The sequence below is a fragment of the Zalophus californianus genome, chromosome 11 (assembly GCF_009762305.2).
Source record: "Zalophus californianus isolate mZalCal1 chromosome 11, mZalCal1.pri.v2, whole genome shotgun sequence".
Classification (NCBI taxonomy): Eukaryota; Metazoa; Chordata; class Mammalia; order Carnivora; family Otariidae; genus Zalophus; species Zalophus californianus.
In genome coordinates, this window is record NC_045605.1 from 3,833,093 (window position 1) to 3,850,919 (window position 17,827).

General features: G+C 41.0%; 1 protein-coding gene across 9 annotated transcripts in view; it reads left to right on the forward strand.

The window, feature by feature from the left end:
• The window catches only part of GRIA4 (glutamate ionotropic receptor AMPA type subunit 4), a 372,192-nt gene that overhangs the window by 321,862 nt on the left and 32,503 nt on the right, over nt 1-17,827 (forward strand). For all 9 annotated transcript variants that reach the window (XM_027578964.2, XM_027578962.2, XM_027578960.2 and 6 more), the window contains 3 exons: nt 738-1,108; nt 3,101-3,299; nt 9,584-9,831. In XM_027578964.2, coding sequence (XP_027434765.1) covers nt 738-1,108; nt 3,101-3,299; nt 9,584-9,831 — 818 coding nt within the window. The remainder of the gene's footprint in view (nt 1-737; nt 1,109-3,100; nt 3,300-9,583; nt 9,832-17,827) is intronic.

A 17,827-nucleotide genomic window follows, 5' to 3' on the forward strand; every position in this document is an offset into this window, starting at 1 on the left:
CAGAGTCGCAGAACAAAAACGGAAGCTGGTGTCTTACGCTTGATCATAATAGCTGAGAACTGAATCCACTGTGTTCTGAAAGCTGTGTTAGAAATTCAGAGTAGAAAATCAAAGTATGTGAATAGGAAGAAATAAATGCCAATTTCCAGATTTTTGTGTGTGCACTGGATTGGAAAATGTCATCAAACAGCGGGTGTCCTCCGTCCTACAAACACAGACTGTAGAATAGGTTTTCTTACAACTGGAAAGGAATAAAAAAGGACTGTTTGAAATTTGCATATTCATAGTATTAAGGGACTGCCAACTAATGAGTCAGTGGCACCATTCCAAATGAAACGGCTGCAACATACCCGCAATTCCAGCCAAGAGATTCCGAAATCCAGCCATACGGGGAGGCCATTAAGGCTCCTCCTCTGGCCCAGCCCACGTCCTTAAAGACTAATACAGTTGTCTGAGTCCAAGTTATTTTTGCTTACATCCACTCTCCCTGTTTCTCTTTCTCTCTTCCAATCACTAGCACCAATAAAAATATTTCGTGCCATGTACGTGGTCTGTTCTCTTAGGAAAACAGTCTACTGTTCACCTTTGCGTTTAACACTGTTCTTACTCAATTGTTGGCTTTCCCCTCGAAATGTAGAGTGAATGCCTAACTCGTTAGGTTTGAGTGGACCGGTCCAGGGCCTGTCTCTTCACGAAATGCATTAACCTGTGTGTTTTCGGTGTCTTTTCTCTTACAGAAGGCAGAGATTGCTATCGCCCCTCTGACAATCACTTTGGTCCGGGAGGAGGTCATCGACTTCTCTAAGCCCTTCATGAGTTTGGGCATATCAATCATGATCAAAAAGCCTCAGAAATCTAAACCAGGAGTGTTTTCCTTCTTGGACCCTCTGGCCTATGAGATTTGGATGTGCATAGTCTTTGCCTACATCGGGGTCAGCGTGGTGTTGTTCCTAGTTAGCAGGTTTAGTCCATATGAGTGGCACACAGAAGAGCCAGAAGATGGGAAGGAAGGACCCAGCGACCAGCCTCCCAATGAGTTTGGCATCTTTAACAGCCTCTGGTTTTCCCTGGGTGCCTTTATGCAGCAAGGATGTGACATTTCACCCAGGTTAGTTGGAAAACTCTTTGCTTCTTCACCGACTGCCCCGTCATTCTCGGTGTTGTGAACAACATCTCTCTACACGTTCTTTTCCCAGAGGCAGAGCATTACTTTGAAACAAAGGGGGGAAAAGAACAAACGTGCAATTCCCAAATTAATCTGAGTACCTTCATAACCAGTTTTTCCAAGTTAGCACCAAATGTGGACGCATCACAAAGATAAACCTTCCCAGTGGAAAAGTAACGTATGCAACCACTCAGAACTTTTAGAAATCACATAGTGTTAATATCTCTTTCAGTGGTCTGACAGATGGAAATGAAAATCTAAATTGTCAGATTAAGAATTCGTTTTCATTTTGTCTCCTCTTCAAAATCGAAAGTTTTTGTTACTGTTGCTGTTGTTCGTTTTTTAAGAATTAATTTTGACCTCCATTTACATCCCATGTACCTTACGGGAGATTTCTGCCATAGACTTACCTAACCCTGAGTTGGTGTAGCAGGTACGAGATATACATTGCTCTGTGTAACAAAACATAAGTAAGCTGTGGGCCAACTCAGCAACGTCAATACTGTATTAGTTTAATAGACATGTTTTTCAATATCTGTGGAGTCATGGCTCACTTCCTTTGGATACCACTAAGACATTTTTCAGTTATGTTTGCCAAAAATGCAGCCAATCTCCTGTTGCAAGAAAAAAACCAACCTTCTCCCACAGGAAAAATAACTGCAAGTAGGAGAAGCTATGAACTGAATGAACTTAAATATATGACTTACATTAGCATCGCAAATATACAGTTTTTTTTAAAGAAATGTATGCTTTCTCAAAAGGAGACATCTTAGGCACAATAAACTCTGTTCCTTAAGATCTAGGAAAACTATAAATGTGCTTAAATTCCAATAACATATAAATCTGAGTCAGTAACTCTAAATTAATGAAATGAAAAGAAAGCCAAGCAAGTCGTGGAATGGTTTTGAAAACCAGGATTAAGCAAATGCTAAGTTAAAACCAACAGGTGCTACTTATATAATAATGGTTAAGAAGGGAGAATTTGAAAGTTAGAAATGTCATGGAAAATATGAATTTTTTTTCTTACATTAAAAAAAATGTTTAAAAATAATTTGTCCCAGGAGTTTTAAAGTTGGATGGTCCCAGGGAGTGAGATCAATTATGAAAGTGACCTGGATTTTTTTATTCATTCCATCCTCACTTTTCCTCCACATCCACATCACCCACACATCCCTGATACCAGGGAAAGGATGGGGAGAGAACTTTTTCCTTTAGAGGTTTAGCATCCGTTTTTAATGGTGTCATGCTGTGCATCGACAAGTCCCGTGCTTTGGTCTCGTGCTGGCAATGGCAGAGAGAACATATTTATGGCAGTGTGTAAAGCTGCATTTGGAGATAGGTCATCCTCCGCTCAGATCAGAAATGAAATATCAAGCAGACAAAATGCTCCCCAGCTGTGGTCGCATTGAGACCAGTCTGAGTCCTCATCTGGAGGACCCACGCGCCCCACGCACCCTGGCAGGGCTCTGTGTGAAGACAGTCGCAAGTTCTCTCAGAAGGGCATCTGTATGAAATCGAAGACCTCACGCGTTGTTAACATGCACTGCTGTTACATGTACCACGAAGACAGTGGTGATGTGCAGTGAAACCACGCCGCGGTGTTCTGCCCTATCACCTGTAGGCTGCACCCCAATCCCAGAGACACTAAAATGTAAAGGGGGGGATATCAATGAATTTAAGTGTTCCTTTTCTATACCTGAAGGAAAGGCATTAAGTTCCATGTTTCTGGGAATAAACAATAAAAAGGAAACATTTTCCATATTTTCAGTGGCATTCAGATCATACAGAAAGACTAGAATCATTCTTGAGTAGAGTGACAGAAAATAAAACTGTAATTGCCATTGTGGTTTTAAACACAGTGAATTTATGATATTTCTTTTCTTTCTCTCTGTTGGTTAGAGAAAGGAAAATGTGCATTATCTTATCCATGTTTAGATCCCTCTCAGGTCGAATTGTTGGAGGTGTTTGGTGGTTCTTTACGCTCATCATTATATCATCTTACACCGCTAACCTCGCCGCTTTCCTGACGGTTGAGCGAATGGTCTCCCCCATAGAAAGTGCGGAAGATCTGGCCAAACAAACAGAGATTGCCTATGGAACCCTGGACTCAGGGTCAACAAAAGAATTCTTCAGAGTAAGTTAAGGAAAAAACTAACCATGAAATGTTCATAATTTTGAAATTCAGGCTGTTTGCCAACAGTTATATTACGGGCTCTAGCTATTTGTAGGTTTTGCAAATATAATAGTGATGCTGTGTTTATTGCTAATACTTCTACTTGCTTTTATAATCACTTTAGTTTGCAAAAGCTAATTAATTTATTCACATTGCAAGAGAGACCCAAGGAAAAGTAACAACAAAAAGGTAATTAAGGCAACTTTATAATGTAATTTTCCAAAAGATTCCAACGTTTATAATGCTATGATGATACTGCATCTGGAAGATTATCATTTATATGTGCTTTAAGGTTAAGGGCATAAAAATGAAAGCAAGGTTTTTTGGGTTTGTTTTGTCTTAAGAATATGTTTAACTTGCCGCATTTAAAACCCAAAACCTTAATTGCAGCTTATACTTACTTATATGAGGTATAGTCTGTAATCCGTTCTGTGACAATGGATTTCAAAGCAATAGATTTGCTTTCTCACAAGATAATGGTAACAGAACTATTAGGTTCTGGATACCTTCACAAGATATTGTGTGTGCTGATTTCTCTGCTTTTACAGATAAAATTGTTCAAACTGATATAATTTCACATATGGATATGATGACCCCTTTGGCTTGCCATCGGGATGGCAGGTACTTGGGGGTTTTTTTGTTTCTGTTTTTTTACTTGTTTGTTCCACTATAAGGATGAATTTTTGGTCGGTGAAACTCCTTTACTGTGCTTCTACTTAAATCCAGAGATATGCACTTGGTAATGTCTGGTCAGAGATAAGGATTCATTTTGTGACTTCAGAACCAAAACATTAAAAGGTAGTCAGAGTGACATTTTCACAAATATTTACCTAAGTAATAATGAGGATATTTTACATTTAATTTCAATTGCTTACAGGCTAGATATTTAATAATTTAGGAGACAAGAATATTTCCCTGTTTTCTAAGCTTTCGTGTAAAAATAATGACAGCCCTTTGAAGTAAGTGCATGCTTACATATCTAGTACCCGGGAGATTACATTGTCATTTTAAATGTATATGCTTATCATTTTCCCACTCAGCTTGGAAATTAAAGACAACAAAACATCCTACTCTTTAAGCCAGGCTTAACTTTCGTGTACTTGAAGTTCAGTGAGAGATTTCTCTTTTTAAAAAAGATCTGACTCTGGTATTCTTATATACTACAAGTGTTTACATAATACTGAATTAAGAACAAACCAATCAAAAACTTTGTCAAACCCATCATTGGGCATTGTTTACAAAAGAAACCAGGCAGTGAACCGTGTCCTTGTCAACAATTTAGAGAGCATTGTTAGTAGATATAATGAAACATTTACGATAATTATAAAGTATTTGCAAATTTTTCTAAAACTGTAAGTAGATAATAGATTTTACTAACAATATTCTCTGGATAAACTTAACTGACCAAATTTTTAAAACTTACGGAGTGCATCCCAGTCTTTAAAGCTTCCTGATAGAAGCATACTGCTCTCACACATTTTAGCAAAATTTCAATACCTTGCCAGAAATCTATAAATCTGTAACTGCTTCCACCCTGAACTAGGTAGGTAAAATTCAGTAACTTTGCCTAGAAACCATTATGCATAGGCATCAAAATGGAATACAAGTTTGTGCTATCACTTGCACTTTACCAAGAAATGATGACTGATTTTCATGTAAATAAGGTAAATATTTGCAGCTTCATTATTCTGGCCTTGAGTGATAAAGGGAGAAAGAAATGTCATGTTGATTCCCTGAAAAAAAAATTTTCAGAAACAACTCACTGTACAGCTCCTTGGCATCAAGCACACTGAAAATGTTTATTTCTAATCTTTATAGAGTTTTTTAAAAGTGTTGCAAATTCTAAAAACTGGTGAGGTAGATAAGAGACCATATTGATAAGAAATAGAGGACGAAGGGAAGCAGCTTGCTGGATCTACAGAGCATTCCACACAGGCCGTGCCCGTCACCGTGGCCCTCCCCCCCCCCCCAGGCAGCTTTAAAATGGAAAGACTTTTTTATAAGGTATTTATTGTTGCAGAACAGCCTGAACCCTAATGGGACAAGAAAATAATTTTCCCCGGCAGCAGCCTTTCAGGAATGCATGTGTGTTCTCTGATAAAAATCTAATTCATTTCCTACGCTGTGTTCCCCCCTCCCACAGAGGATGACCTGGTTTAAATAAACCGTTCTGTCTGACGGGTGGAGGCAACAGAATGTGAAGGGTATTTTTGTACTTGTCAGAAATGTTTTCTTGTAGGAACACAGTACCAGTACATCTCTCAGCCCCACTAAACTGCCTCAGGGAGTGACCTATACTCAGTGCTTCCAAAAAATGTTGCAGTCACAAATCAACTGGAGAAAGAATTAGGCCATGGGGGGAGATTACACCCGAATTCAACTGCTGCCTTGGTTTTTGCCCCATTATGAAACTTGGTATGTTCTGTATTCTCTGCATCTTGTTAAGCATAAACGTAGAGGCATTTAGGGAAAGTCTGGACCGGTCACTGAAGGGCAGCCTTGCTGGCTAGGTGTTTAGACATCGTTATACACCTGATGCACACACACTGATTTTCATTGCGGTTCATATTTTATACTGTGGCTGCTGGAGTCATCAGTCAAACCACGAAAGCATAAATGAGGTGGATTACTATCTCAGGGCTTATTTAAGATTATCAAATATTGCAAACAGAAGCCTTGCTGCTTAAGCTGCTGGAAGTGGGAAATAATTCACCTGGCAACAATATTAACATTAACTACAATGTGTGACATCTGTCCGTATTTTCTGTGAAAAACAGGAAAGGCAATTTTTGAGAAATTTAAAGAACAGCACATTTTTTAAAACTCCCAAGAATTATTTGCAATGATAAAATAGTGCTTTAAATTAGTAAGTTTTCTATGCATTGAACTTCACAATAAGGAATTAAATAAATCAGATTATTTTTCTAATCTCAAAAAATAATGACTTCTGTATTATCTTGGCTTATTACTTTGAGCATATTCACTCCCCAGACCTGATCTTTAAGAAGATATTATAGTTGAAGATGTTAGGGACTTAAAATCCCATTATCACTGTACTTAGGACTTTGCTGGGTCTGCAGAAATTCCCTTTTAGCCTGTCTCATCAAATTTACAAAGATTTGCTTGCCCTTGCTCCTTAGCACACACCTCTGGCGGTCACAAATAAGGCACAGGGGTATTATTGCCAGTCCTTCCCTTCTTGAATGCCCCCAGCACCCCCTCCCCACGGGGATGTGACCTTATCTCTGCCATGCACCTTGAAATTAGAATCAGAATTTCTAAACATTCACGGAGTGACAAACAGTGTGATTTCTCCCCCAAAGGAGTTGCTTTCATTATTCCTCTCTTTTCCACCGGGATGCTGTATTTTTACAATATCCTTTATACATAAGGCTTGCTAAGTGTGGCCCAACTACACTACAGATCCCTCTTTCTTCTGGACTTTAAAGGAATTAATGTAACTTCTTTTGCACTTCTGCTATACGTAATTCAATATATTTAAACAAAGGCAACAGTAATTTCCCTCACATTAGCGTTATGCAAATGGACTTTTAAAAAATATCAGTTGCCTAAAAATACTTTATTCCTTTAAAAAGGAATCATTTGGGCGCCTGGGTGGCTCAGATGGTTGAGCATCTGCCTTCGGCTCAGGTCATGATCCCAGGGTCCTGGGACCCAGTCCCGCATCGGGCTCCCTGCTCAGCGGGGAGCCTGCTTCTCCCTCTGCCTCTCTCTCTCTCTCTCTCTCTCATGAATAAATAAATAAAATCTTTTAAAAAAATAAATAAATAAAAAGAAAAATAAAAAGGAATCATTTGCTGTAATATTTTTTGCATTCTATAGTTAAATTGTCTTCCTAATTACCAAGCCCTTAAAAATATTCTTTTTCCACCCTGCTGTGTTAGTTTTGTTTAGTGGTTCCGATTCCTTTAAGTAAGATGCTGAATAGTAACAGGAGAATTGCCAGCTAACTAGCCAGACTCTCATATTCTTAAAAAAATTCAAAAAAATTTTTCGATCAAAATAATACCCAGGTTTTTTTTCTTCTGTTTTCAATGTAGTATAGATGAGGTATGCAATGTATGTGGAACTCTGTATCTTTTTAGATGAAACTCTCAAGTCATCACTATATTTTAAAGAGTGATTATACGCCAAAAGGATGTTATTTACCAACATTTCTCTAAATGGTAATAATCAGAATAAATGTTAAGGACGTCTGTATCTGGTGATCCAGACAGTTTATGATTTTCAGAGTTTGGAACTCGTTGTAAAATGGCAGAGTTCATTCTCTGGAAGAGAACTCTTGTTATTAAAGATGGAATGATTAGGGCCAGGCAACACGGCCTCCCTCATGGATCCCACGGCTGAGGACTGTGAGTCCAGACACTCCTCTGTCCTAAAAGCACATAGAACGTTTGCAATTTCATTTAGTACTTGGCCTGCAGCTTCCTAATGTAAGGATTTCTATGGCCAGAGGTCACCTGTCATTACACACACACACACACACACACACACACACCACAAGATCTGTATCACTGCAGTATTTTTAAGTGTTATTAACATGAAAACACCTCATAGGACAATACAGGATATCTATTTTCCATCTTGATATTTACCAGCATTTGAATATACATTAACATAAAATATCTGTTTTTTAATATGTGCCCAAGTATGCAAATCTCTTACTGTTATATAGGATATTGATTACTAAGTTCCCATCTTCTGAAACCAAAATTTTAAATACAACTTTTATCAGTTTCTTTCTTTGTCAACCCAAATCCTTTGATTTTACCCCAAAACATGTCTTCCTAAGTTTGCTATTCAGGATATTTGTTGATTATTGAAGATCTGTCTCTTACTGGACTCTATATTCTGGTAACCAAAGGAGGGTCCTTATAAAACAAATATACATGCTACTCAGGATTTGCCCTCGTGCTTAGATGTAAGTCTGAATGAAGTCTCCATTAATTTTTATTTGGATCCAGATGCAAAATTTCAGCATCTTGTTACTGAACAAATGCACTTGCACCAGAGAACTCTGTGTATCCTCGTATTATCAAACATCAAACAGGATGCAGGCTTTTCTACCTCATTAAATATATCCCTTGGGGTCATTTGAGTTCATTTGGTTGTACTTTCACCTTTAAAATGTCTGTATGGATGAAAAAATCTAACAGGAATGCAGATACCAGCAGAAGGTTCTAGGTAAATTAAGTCATGGGAGTAAAGTAGATGGAGCACAAATAGACAGAAATAAAAGATTTCTTGGCTGAAGTCAAGGTACCAGAAAGACTAACTATCCACAATATATCCTAGGAAAACAAGAATCGCCTTTCTTTTTCAGTTTTTCTAACTTTTTAGTTGAAAAACATTTTTGATTTTTATTACTGAAGTGTTGACATAGGTTGTTAGATTAGTTTCAGGTGTAGAGTATCATGATGCATCACTTCCGTGCATCACCCAGGCTCCTGATGATAAGTGTGCTCAACATCTGTCCCCACACAGCGTTGTCAGGCCCTTCCTGACCCTGTTCCCTGGGTGGCACTTTTCATCTCCGTGACATTCATTGTATACCTGGAAGTCTGTACCTACAGGGAAGGAATCACTTCTCTTTACAGTTCTAGGGATGTTCTATTTGGAGATTTTATTAGAAAAAGTCTACAAGTGTTTGGTGGACCTAGACTTTGTGTCTTGTGTTATGGACGTTTGGCTTGTGAACCCCACTATGTCTGCTCCTCCCTTCGTGACTTGATACGGACCACTCTTCATCCACATCTTAGAACACTTCACATTAAAACTGGGAGGCATGAGAAAAGATAGAAATGAAAACAGTATAGCAGCAGTCCTCAATCAGTCATCAGATTTGCAGAGCGGGCCCCTTTCGGGTTCACCATGACTGTGATACAGACATGATTGCAAATGTCCCACTCTCTCTATGGCACCCTGCGTTTAAAAATAACAGTAATAATACGTTGTTCTTTAGGCAGCTGAGTAGGGTAATCACGTATGACCAGAGGGACCCACTTGTTCAGATGTCACTCCTAAATGTCTGCCGTTTCCATGATGTCCTTCACCCGTGGTAAAAGGCAGTTTTCTAACTGGAGGGGAGAAAGTCAGCCAGGCCGACCGGAGTTGCAGGACCAGGGAAAGGTACTCAAAGAGGCTTTCTCCTCGTCTGGGTCCGGTCACTATTAACAAGTCGTTCCCTTCTCTCCTGTATTTAATTTTATTTGCATTTCCTCCAGAGATCAAAAATAGCGGTGTACGAAAAGATGTGGACCTACATGCGATCCGCAGAGCCGTCTGTGTTCACTAGGACTACGGCGGAGGGAGTAGCTCGGGTCCGAAAATCCAAAGGCAAATTCGCCTTCCTCCTGGAGTCCACGATGAACGAGTACATCGAGCAGCGCAAGCCGTGTGACACAATGAAAGTGGGAGGAAATCTGGACTCCAAAGGCTATGGAGTAGCCACACCCAAGGGTTCTTCATTAAGGTGGGTGGGATAGTATAACAATGTGACGTGTGTTGTTATAATATTCCACCTTCCCTGATGTCCCCGACACAGTGGTTTTGTTTTGTGTGTGAACGTGGTATGTTCGTTTTTTTGTTGCTGTTTTTCTTTTTCTCCATTTCATACGTTTTGATCAACAGTCAGGTAATTTTTTTTTAATTTGGAACAGTTAATCCTAGTTGACCTGTATATCTTTGAAGGCCATATAAAAACCAAACTGGTTGAACACTAGCTGCCTCCAGTGGGCCTAAAACGTGGGTGGCAACGCTTCCGTGTCCCGTCAACTTCTTTCAGTCACTCAATTCTGCGCTCTCATTTTGTCAGCTAATGATTCTACATTTTATCATGATTTTTTTTTTTAGTTCTGCCTGCCCACTAGTTTCTGAGTACGAAGAAATTGACCTCTTCCTAACAAACCACTTTTTTTCTCCATTTCAGTGTTTCATTGATTATGGCATCTTTATATTTTAGATTAACCTGAGGTTGTATCAGTGCCAACTTTGTAACTGCATCTATTCATAGATGGGGTCATGATCAGCGGGAAGCAGGCTCTGATTCTATGGGGCTTACTCCCGTCACACTCGCACCCGTTGCAAAGGGAGTGTGGTGTAAGTAAGATCTGTAAAATTAGACCCAATGACAGTCCAGAATTGTTCACACACAGACCCCTGAAATGTGATTCATGAGCACAGCATCACACATGTGGATTACTCGAATAACCCACATGTGTTAAAGATGAGACTTTCATTCTTAAGGAAATGCTGGTAAAATCTGCCCTTTTTGCCCTTTCGGTCCTGGACATAGGGAATTCACATGTTTATGCCCAGGAGGCAGAATATCCTATTTTCCTTAAGCAATAAAGGCCACTGGTGAATTGCTAGGGCTAGAGCAAAGCCGGAGTCAGCAGTGACAACTGACAAACCACTCTGGTCTCAGTGCTGCTTCGGAGGGATTCGTACAAAGCACAGATTCAAGAAGAAATCAGAATCTTTGCTAAAGGACTTAACCACAAACCCAGTCTTGAGAAATGATGTCTCTGGTAAGCCTTTGAAATGTGAAAGTAATGAGACCTGTACTGTTGCCCAGTAGGAATGAAAGCAACGTAAAGATGATAGGATTGTTCTCATTGGTTTGAACAAGGGAACTGCAGCGTGCTTTGGCTATGTGTGTTGGGCGGGGGGTGAGGGCGTGGATGACACAGATCCCAGAAACAAGACAGTAGGCCTGGGAAGTTACCTTAAACCGGTATTTAGTGTTTGCAAGCAGCACTGTAATAATTAGTGAGGGGTTTTACAGTGTATCCAAAAGGGACCATTTTAAAAGGAGAGAGGTTAAAATGAGCCAGTAAAGACAGACTTGGGTGTGGACTTTGGCAGAAAGTCACGTTTCCTTGCACATACTTCCCATATGAAACCAGAGAAATGTCCAGGGAGAAAGCCAGACCAATAAATTACGCATGACAAAATTCTACTCCAAAATGTTCCAACCATCCAGACACTCAAACTGGCATTAGAGTGTTTGGTCTTCGAGGGTATGTTTTGTAGGATGCGATAGGAGAAATATGTCATTTCGGCAAAGCCAAGGAGCAAAGAAATCTCTATTGAAGTAGGAGTTGTGAGAGCACCTTCGTGTAGTTAAATCAAAAGCACGGGAAGGGGAGAAAGCAATGGTGGTTGATATGTAGATCAGTGTTCAGACTATTGATTACATTCACTGGATGTCGCTTTTGCTCTTAATTAATTCTCTGTGGATGTAGCTGCCTTGTCCTCTGTCTTGTGTCTACTGATAAAGTCAAGTTCCAGGGACTGCATTTGGCCCTCAGATACGGGTGCGCCTGACTCCCATTGATGGCAAGAGTTCCCTCTTAAATGTGCCACTTTGTCAAATCCACACTACGGGGCTTGTTTGGGGAGATGCTGAAGGGCTTCATCTGTCTAGAACTGTATAATAATCCGCTATTGGCTTCCCCTTCTTTTCCTGTCCTTCCCTGGATCTTGTTAATGAGGCAATTGTTAAACCCAGCTTCCTGGATGGAGAGTTTGTTTATGCGCTTTGTTTTATATATGCCACAGTTTCCTGAGCAAGCTGGCCCCTGCATGCCAAAACCACAGCCCTCTTGTCCGGTCTTCGAGAACACTGGAAGAGCAGGGAAGGCTAACCAGCGTGCACCTTACCCCCCACCTCCTCACTTCCCCACCCCCAGCCCTGCTAGGCGCGGGCACGCATCAAGCTTAAACTCTCATTCTTATTCAATGAGGAGCCTCCTGTTTGAACAGAGGCAAACTCTCAGAGATGGACGAATAGGCACCTTCTGTATAAAGGATTTACTTTGTAGAAGCAAATTCAAAACAATTGCATTTATCACAGCAAGATCCCGAGGGCACATCTGCATCAAGAGTGTGTTTGAAACCTTTCTGCCTTATTTGTTCAGTAGACTGTTTTTCTATGGGATCTTTCTTTTAACTAAGTCTTTACGTTAATAGTTCTGGATACAGTGAGACTAGTCTGTTTCCTTGTCTTTCTCACAAACTCTGCTGTTGTGATTCACTGGGCAACCTGAGACTTGAAGAACAGGAAAACAGTAGTCTTTCCTGCTACGTCAGCGGAAGCACAGAACGCAGACAAATGGCTAACAGTCTTCCAGTGGTCTGGGGAGTCTCACGTTTCCGGGCCTTGCTGTTTGGTCACAGTGCTTCACAATCAATGTCCCAGAAAAGAGGAACACCAGGGTGTAGAATCAGGATGGAAAGGCAGGACTGGGGTCTTCACTGCAGACCTTCACACAAATGCAGCCTGGATCGCTCCAGAGACTGTCTCGGAGCGTGGGGTGGAAAACACTGCAGCAGGGTGACCAGCACCCGTCTTCACAGGAGAGGAATAGAGCACAGAGCTCCTCGTTGTTGGAAGAGACTATTTCAGACTCGTGTTTGCGAGGTTTACAGAAAGCTGTCAGTTACAGACGGGCAGTAACCACGGTCAGAAATTACTGGGTTTCTTGTACTTTGCCACAGATTCGCCAAGTTTTAGGTCATAGAAGGATGCTAGGAATGTTGATGCCGTTGAACGTCACATCTCTAGGTCTTACTATAATACAGAGGAGTGATAACAGGCAGATGTGCCCACGAACTATAAATACCAGGCAGTGGGAGAACTCAGATCTTACTGGCATAGTTAGTTATTTTCCAAAGTCATCTTCTAAAGAAAACTTCCAGTTCTCATTGTGAGATGAAAGGGTAAAATCTCTTCTTTTATATTATCTCTCAACTGTCCCCACGCTTTGATGTTTCTCTCGAACCTTCTTTTCCTGTGCACAATGCCATTTATACGACTCTCAGCATCCTGGCCTTCCTTCTCGTTCCTTCTCCAATACTCTTGACAACCCAAAACAATTGTGAAATCCATCCTCTGGCTGAGAAATTTTTACAACACATGCTTTAGACAGCACTGCAGTGGGGATGCAGAGTTTAGATGAAAGAGGCAGTTTGTTTACTTTGACTTTACCATTAGTACTGTCAGCTTCACTACCCAAAAGAGACCCACTGTCTGTGGTATTTATTATGTAGTAAAGCTGTATACTTGACCACAAAATACTATCTTTACTATATTATCCAAGTTACACTAGTTGCTGTACTCTCTAGTATGCAACAAATAAAACCAACAGCTGTTGTTTAGAGGGGATCGTAACTTGGTTAATACAGAGATGTACTGGGTACTAAATAGCTGTTAGATGAGAAGACCCCTCTTGGAGATATTCCTGGTATGTCGTATCTGTGTGTATCTCCAGGGAACATAGCAAGGGAGCCTATCCGAAGACTTCCCCTGGCCTCTGTAAGAATCTGTAGACTCGACCCTAGTGTTCGAAGCCCAGTTAAAAAAAAAAAAATCAAAAACCAAAACAAGCACTAGTCTCCTATCTTCTGTTATTCAACAGTAATAATTCTTCAGATTTTGCCTTCTCTAAAAATGTTGGCGAGACTGTGTCTAAAATAAGACAAATGCTCTGTCACACCCCCCCCCCAGAAAATGTTTCAAAAGAAAGCAGTTCCAAAAGAACTTGATCAGTAATTGAGATCTGGGGGCACAGAGGCCCAGTAGGACCTGCTGCCCTCCCTTTGCCGGGAGCCCATAACAGCCAGAGCAGGACCTCTGCAGCCAGGCACGTGAGGTCAGCTCACTACAGCCACCGCCGAGCCCCGGGCCAACGCGTGGCAGGGGCGGGGGGGGGCGGTGCGAAGCAAGGGAATCAGAGTAACACAGCTTCCATCTGACTCTTTCAACCTTGAACGCAATCCCTGGCCCAAGTCTAGATCTCTGTCAGCATGGGCAGCGTCCTCAGTAGGCCAAATCATGTTTCTTCCGCTTTGGAGGGTCCTTTAGGGTGGATGTACTAAACTTAGGATTCAGATCCACATGTGAAAAAATATATTATCCTTAAGGAACCACTTTCTCATGTAAAATTGATGATAGGTGTTTACTCATCATTTCACATGTACTTACAAGGTTTAGAAACAAGGGGCTTGCTGGATGTTGTGCATGCAAATAAAGTTGATGTCTGTTTTCGATGTTAGTCACAAGTCAACTCTTAGCATTTGATGTGGACATTAGAAAAGCTTAAAAGTACAGAAAGTTAAACCTGAACGCTCATATTCCTGAGCAGCACTTGGCCTGAAGTGATTAAATTTTCCACTTGTTTTCAGGAAATGAGTTACAGTAGATTAGTACATGTTTGTTTGTTTAAATTTAACTATCAGGAAAGATGTTTTTGCATATGAATATCCTTTACTTTTCTTGATGTCATAGAGATACTACAGATAACTTAGTTTTTGTGATCCCATTACGACTTGGAATATAGTCTGTTGGACTAAGGGTTAGAACACACACACACAAGCACACAAATCCCCCCACCCCCAGTTATAACATGCTTAATCACTTACCCAGTTTCCTACCAGAGATGCTGGTGTTTATTGCAGGGACCAGGTAGTTTGCATTCACAAACAGATGTGCATGGTAAAGTTACCAATACTGCATGCATCCCAGGGGGAAATAACCGCCTTTAGAATCCATATACCCCATCCTTGCTTGCCTTTCTAGAATGGTGAGTCCAGTAGGAAACCTAAAACTTTCCACTGCCATTTGAAATTCTACATTTGTCATTTAAGTCTTGCCTACACTTGAAAGATGATTGAAATCACAGCTCCTCATGAAGAATAAAAAGAATGTGGCATTTTTCTGCATTTCGTTAAGATTCACCAGGCATTAAACATGTTTGCCATTCTTCCCAATAGTAAAAAAAAAAAAAAAAATGCTAATATGATTTGCCTTCATATATTTGCCGGTTCATTCAACAGATGGTCGCTGGGTTCCCACTGAGAATTTGTCGGTTGGTTGCCATGTTGTTCCCTTTGAGTTCAGCTTTGTGACTGCCATAGGTAACACCACGTTGAGATGTTTCTAAATTCAATGTTTGGCTGTGTGCTCCTACTTACCATTACACTTAGAAATCGTATGTTAGTAACTTGCCTGAGAAAATGGGTAATTTGTGGCCATTTTAGTTTCTAACACTTCAAAGAGGATCAAATGTAAGGAGATAAAAATGCTATAAATGAGGTTCACCAGTTTAAGCCTTCATAGCCTGATCCGAGGAGGGACCTAACACTGGACGTCAGTTGTGACAGTTCTAAGAGAAGGCAGAATTCCAAACTGTTGTTCCTTAGTCCCACATAATTGCCTTATAAGCAAATCCTATAAAGAGAGAGAATCTCCAGAGAGAATACGTACATCCCATACAATTCAAATCGATTCAGTGGTAACACACAATTGATGTGCGTGCTGAACCTCTCGCCAGCCAAGTCAGGTGGCCTTGACCCACATGTGCTGAGAGTATTTAGACCATTAGACATGGTGTCGTGTCTAAGACCAAAGTTCATCAGCTGATAAGTGGATGAACATATCCTTACATTAGTCATGTATGGAAGTGTTGTCATCTTGGCGGATGCCCCATAGCCAGACAGGTCCCACCTTACGTCACTGGTCTTTATAAATCAGTATAGATCATCTCACAAAATTGAATGATTTCCAGAAGCTGTCACAGCGCTAGTGCTCAGGTTAAAAGGGGGACACAAAGGAACAACAAAGCAGTGCGTGAGGGTGTTTGGACCCCCTGTTCCGCAGGGCTGGGTGGAAGCCCACGTGTGGGTTCTCCAGAGCTCAAGCCAAAAACACCAGGTCTGGAGAAAAGACGCGCCAATCCCCCCTCCCCTGAAGGGCACTGGCAATGCCAAAATCTAGAAAGAGGCCCAACTAAATACCTTAATAAGGAAATCAAGTCCGGGCCGTCAAAGCAAAGAATCTAAAAAGATTGGGGGAAGGGAAATGTGTGGCGCCAGGAATTCTAGAGTTGGGGAAACAGCGACAGCTGTGGAGGTCCTGCTTTTACCAGTGCATCAGAGATGTTGGTGTGGCCCACGCATGGGTTTGCTGCCGCGGGTTCAAGTCTCAGCTGTAGGACAAGCACCCTACAGCAGAGAGATTGCCTTTGTGAAACGTCTCTGCTGCACATAAGGCAGCTTCTGCCTGTGGCTACAGAGCTCCTCTGTGGCCTGTCTGTGCCCAGTGACAAAAGAAACTGTGTCCGGTTAGTGTTCTTCCCTAGAAGACCTCAGGCTATAGGACCAGGAGTTCTGTAGGTAGTAAGTGCCCTTGTCGTTTACAAACCAGGAGCAGCTGCTAGTTTATCCTCAGAAGAGCAGCAAGGTCAAGTGATAGGGGTTGGAGTTTTTTTGTGGTTTTTTTTGCTATTGTTTTTGCTTTTTGTGCATTGCTTGTGTAGGATTCTGTTCTCCAGACTTACCTTCCTAAAGGGAAGGCCACAAGGCTCGGCAGAGGAGGGGTCATTAAAGTTCTCCGATCACAGCTCTTACTCCTCTCAGTAGTGCGGTAGGAACAAGACGAGAAGCATTGTTGTCCTGCCGTACGCAGATTCCTACCCCTCCGTGTGCCGAGTCCCTCTTACTGAGAGCATGGAGGCAGGGTGAGGAGCGATCGCATGAGAGAAGAGGGGCTCTTCTCTTATTCCATGCTTGGGATAATCAGACGTGTAAAGAGCACTTTAGATGTGCACATGCCCGCGCACACCGGACTTGGAGGGAGCATGGTAATCAGACTGACCATGAAACTCCAAAACACCTATAATAATAAACTAAAACTACAGCTCACTTCGTTGTGGAGACGTCATATTCTCCTAAGTGTAGAATTCTATGCAATACTGTTTTAATGCAGTTTTATCCTAACAATAGACATCCACTTAGTGCATCATAAGTAAATGATGGTTTTCCATAAAAATGAAAATGTTTCAGCATAGCATATGGGAAACCACCCAGCCATAACTTGAGACATTATTAATATCTTCCTTTTGTCTCTAAAGATAAAATCAGCCAAGATTGGGTCTGATTTATGATTCATACTTAAGAAAGGGAAGATAAAATAGCTTGGCCATTATTTGGAATGAGCTGGGAAATAGTAAAGACTGTGGTTTAGAATTATATTCTGTTTTAATTTAGTTAGGAATGAGAAACTGTAGTTCATTTATTTTAATGTTTGCCCCCCGCCCTTCAGTCTTATAACTCTTGTTTTCAGAATGAAAGAGCATACATTTGAGAGAACTTTGCCACAAACACCATATCCTGTACATCCTGGCAACACCTAAATAGAAAATCCCCGTGTTACCCTGCAGACCACCTAGCCCTGCCCTAAGCCTTCTTGGAAACAGCCTTATATTAATTATAAGAATATCTTGTAACTAATAATCATACTAATGGGAGTTAGAAATACTTTGTTTATCCTCCTTAATACTGGAAAAGTCTCTTTCACAATTGAAAGTAGCTTATTTTAAATGGGCAGATTCCATACTCTCTGAAAACCCAAAAAGCTGTTGTTCGGGCTCATCCACAGAATGATACACACTTTTAGAAACTTTATG